Here is a 3,819-nt window from a genome sequence, read left to right as displayed (position 1 = left end):
AGCCTGCAGCGGAGTTTATACTAGCACCCTCTCTTTTTTCTCTTTTCTCCTCACAAGAAATGACATTAAAATGTTCGACCATCTGCACCCCCATACAAGGAATCAGATCAGTGAATTGCCCGATTCAGATCAGATTCGGCGGAGAGACATCCTGATTCCTACCCATCCTAATAGCTGGTTCCTGAATTGGAATTGTATTGGCCGATTTCAATTCATCAAGGTCTTCTCAGTTGGATCGGGCCAATTCCAAGGCCGATTCCACTTCTACCCTAAAATGGGTTGGAATTCGTCAGATCAGACCGATTCAAGCTAAATCCGATCGGTATTGGCAATGACTAATTCAATCCCCGATTCAACTTTTAAAGACCCTGACCATGTTCCCTAATTCCCCGCAATTTAACATAGTGGAGAAATGAGTCAAATCTTCAAAACCAATGCTGGAAGCATTGTCAAAATCAACACAGCACACAAGGGCTCTCGTGAACCACCGGCCAAGTTGTGGGTGGAATGGAGCCATTTTGCTTATACCATAACACAAGGGCTCTGATACTAGCAGTAGCTATGAAATGAAAAACAAGTAAGCCTCCCAGATCTGGAAACCTAGTGATTTGGTCCCAAAAACCCCAGAATCGGCCACTCGGAACATCCAGATTGGGATCTGTCACAGCCGAACCTGATTTTTGAAAGTGGAAATGATGCAGTACCCCGATATAACTTGGCATCAAAGTTCAGAAAAATAATCTCATCATGTAAAGCAAAACAATAAACAGCTAAGACATTTGGCTTAGAAAAATTGAAAAGAAAAAGTACACATGACAGGATGAAATAAAAAAGGAAAAATAGAAAGTGGGGGTTGAAGGAGATAGATACCATGAGAGAATAAATAAAGTCTCACTGTGGGAGGGAAGAGGATTCCATCCCAACAACTGCCTGTGGTGGTGGGGGTGTTGAAGCTTCTGATTTAATTTCAGAAGATGGACGATTTCCAGTGTCAACCCGTCGAATATCCTCTACCATTTTGACTACATCTGCGATCTTTAGTCTCTGCTCTGGCATCCTTACCACACATGCCATTGCTATCTGTAGCATTTCCACCATCTCTTCCTCTATGTTGGGATATCTCATCAGCTCCACATCAAACACTTCTGCTGTCCATTCTTCCCGGACTACAGAATGAACCCACCGCACCAAGTGGACAATTTCATCACCACCAGTGGCATGCACAGGAGACTTTCCCGTAAGAAGTTCAAGCAACAGCACACCAAAGCTATAGACATCAGAAGACTGAGTAGCTTTCCGAGTGTCTATCACTTCTGGGGCTCGGTAACCTGCAGCACGAGAGATAGGTGGGGCTACTGGGCTCATCAGAGTTGTCAGACCAAGATCAGACACACAACCATAATTTTGGGAGTTAAGAAAGATATTGGAGGACTTTATGTTTCCGTGGACAAGCTTCCCGCCATTTTCAGTATGAATGCGAGCAATGCCTCTTGCAGCACCTATTGCGATTCTTAGTCGCGTTTCCCAGTCTAAAGGAGTCCTGCCCTCCCCTCTTTTTCCTGCAAAAAAAGAACATGTTAGAGGATAATTTTTTGCTGTAAAACATTAAATCTATGTTGGTCATTGGACCCAGTAACTGGAAAGTTCTACAAGAGATTGACAGTGAAAGGACTATATTTTCCTCAGTACTTGAGGAGACAATTGCATATTTATCTTTTATAATGCATTTACAAGGTCAACAATGTAAAGAAGCCACTTTTACATTTTCCCTTGCTATTTCTTCATATACTAGCAAATAGTGATGTTCTGGCCCCCCTAAGAAAAGTAATATCATGCTTTGGAGTGCTCTCTTTATCCCTTCACAAGTACTTGGGAAGAAAGGAACATGAGTCTCTTTGAGAATAAATCCTTTAAACCTTTGTTCTTGACTGATAGAATTAAGCTGATGGTCTCCCACTAGATTCTAACTGTCGATTACTTGCATTAGCCTCAACAAGATTTTGAGACATGAGAAAGCTACGGCTCGATCCTTGATGCTTCCTTTCCCATTTGAAGCAATAACCTCAAATGTAGGGTAGCATCAAGAAATTTTTTTTTATTGATGCTCAATGAGAACCTCATGCTTTAGTTTATGGGAGTTCCTCACCATGAACACCGGGGGAGAGTTTCCCAAATTCACATAAGCCTGATTAAAGTATCTGAATTAAACAAGCTCCAGCTTTAATTTTTAGCTCTTTGATTTGCAATTGGCTAAGCATATCTTGGAGGATACCTTTACTTATTTATTTACTTATTGGGAAAAGGTTCTCTGAGCTGCCAGGGCAGGGTATGCGAGCACCTTTATGTCTATCTCTCTCTTCCTCACATGAATTGACCTCTCTGCCCTCCAATGTACGATACCATTTTGTCACACCTCATTGGTGCGCCCCCCACTATATCGCTTGCTCAGAGAACCCTCTCCGTTTCTTATTTGTTTCTTTACCAAACATTTTAAAGGAGACCTAGGCAGCATCTTGTCCTCCTCAGCCTGCCAGCCCAAGATCAGCTATGACTAAGTAGATTCATTATGGTCTATCGGAACAAATATGTATATTTGACATCAACCTTCATTTATACCATTGGCTTTATGTTTTTCCTCATCTTTGCATAAGAAGTTTTATGCCAACATATCTCTGGATCTAACAGGTTTTAGTGCAAACAAGATGTCTTTTGTTTTTCCCATATTTGTCTGTAACAAATTACCATCTAGATATAAATGAAATTCTTGGATAAATACTCGTGCTTTTGCTATATGTGATGTAACAGATTATTTTATAAACTCATGCTAAATGTATATCTATTATCCTATCACCAAACCTACTGAACTGCAGCTTTAATTTCAAGCCTTTCTTTCCATATAATTCTCCCTTCTTTCCATACAATTCTTATAGGAGATTTGTGGGCCCAGATAAATTTGGCACGTGGTATCTCTAGACATTCTCATCACCATTTTCTCTTATTATAGAATAACTATTATTATAGGTTTTCTAAGCAGAGAAGTAATTGCTAATATTGGTGTCTAGCAAATCTAAAATTATGCCTAGAGTCTAGAACTTCGAACAAGATATGGGTGTCATTGTACTACCCTACCCTCAAGAGTATTTTGGATATGGAACTGCACCATTGACAGTCACCTTAGTGCACCAGCAGTGCCCTGCCTGCTCCAGTGTTTTCAAGTTTATAACCTGATGGAGCTGGTTCATCTCGCATTGGAGGTACAATTACAAACTGCATCAGAAAGATTATTTTAATATTTCTGGGCCCAATGGCAATGCTGATTTGATCACAGTAAAGGCTTTATGTGAGTTAGAAAAAACACTTTTGTAGGCCAGGTTTGGGTTCTTCTGTTTGTGGGTCACTTAGGTTACTTTTTGGTGATTATGTTTATGTCATTAGGTAGTATGTAATGTAGGACTAGGTTTGACAAGCCAAACTATTCCCAAACAACAGGATCTTGTAAACCAAAGAACAACCAAGAACCCAATATACCAGCAATAATAAATCAACAAAAAGCAATAATAAATCAGCAGTCCATCGATCTCAGTGTTTCAGAATTTCTGTAGCTGAATAGAGACCAGGAAAAACAGAGGCTTAGTAGTCCAATAACAGAGGCTGAACCATGAACAACAGCTACCAATTTTAATACATCAACAGCTGGAACAATCGAACCAGAATTCTGGACAGAAGTGAGTTAGAACAGAGATTGACCAGATTTGAAAGATTTAATATATCAGACAATCCCCTGGTCAGATTACTCTAAAAATTGGATCGAGTCTTCCA

The 3,819-nt window shown here is 40.1% G+C and overlaps 1 protein-coding gene across 2 annotated transcripts in view; it reads right to left on the bottom strand.

Annotated features, from left to right (window-relative positions):
- Positions 1-727: 727 nt before the first annotated feature.
- Positions 728-3,819, bottom strand: part of LOC122081789 (probable inactive receptor kinase At4g23740) — an 8,266-nt gene continuing 5,174 nt past the window's right edge. For both annotated transcript variants that reach the window (XM_042649067.1, XM_042649068.1), the window contains exon 3: positions 728-1,559. In XM_042649067.1, coding sequence (XP_042505001.1) covers positions 892-1,559 — 668 coding nt within the window. In that variant the 3' untranslated portion in view covers positions 728-891. The remainder of the gene's footprint in view (positions 1,560-3,819) is intronic.

The sequence above is a fragment of the Macadamia integrifolia genome, chromosome 6, assembly GCF_013358625.1.
Source record: "Macadamia integrifolia cultivar HAES 741 chromosome 6, SCU_Mint_v3, whole genome shotgun sequence".
Lineage (NCBI taxonomy): Eukaryota > Viridiplantae > Streptophyta > Magnoliopsida > Proteales > Proteaceae > Macadamia > Macadamia integrifolia.
The sequence above is the reverse complement of the archived record's forward strand: the minus strand, read 5'-3'. Positions and strand labels throughout refer to the sequence as shown.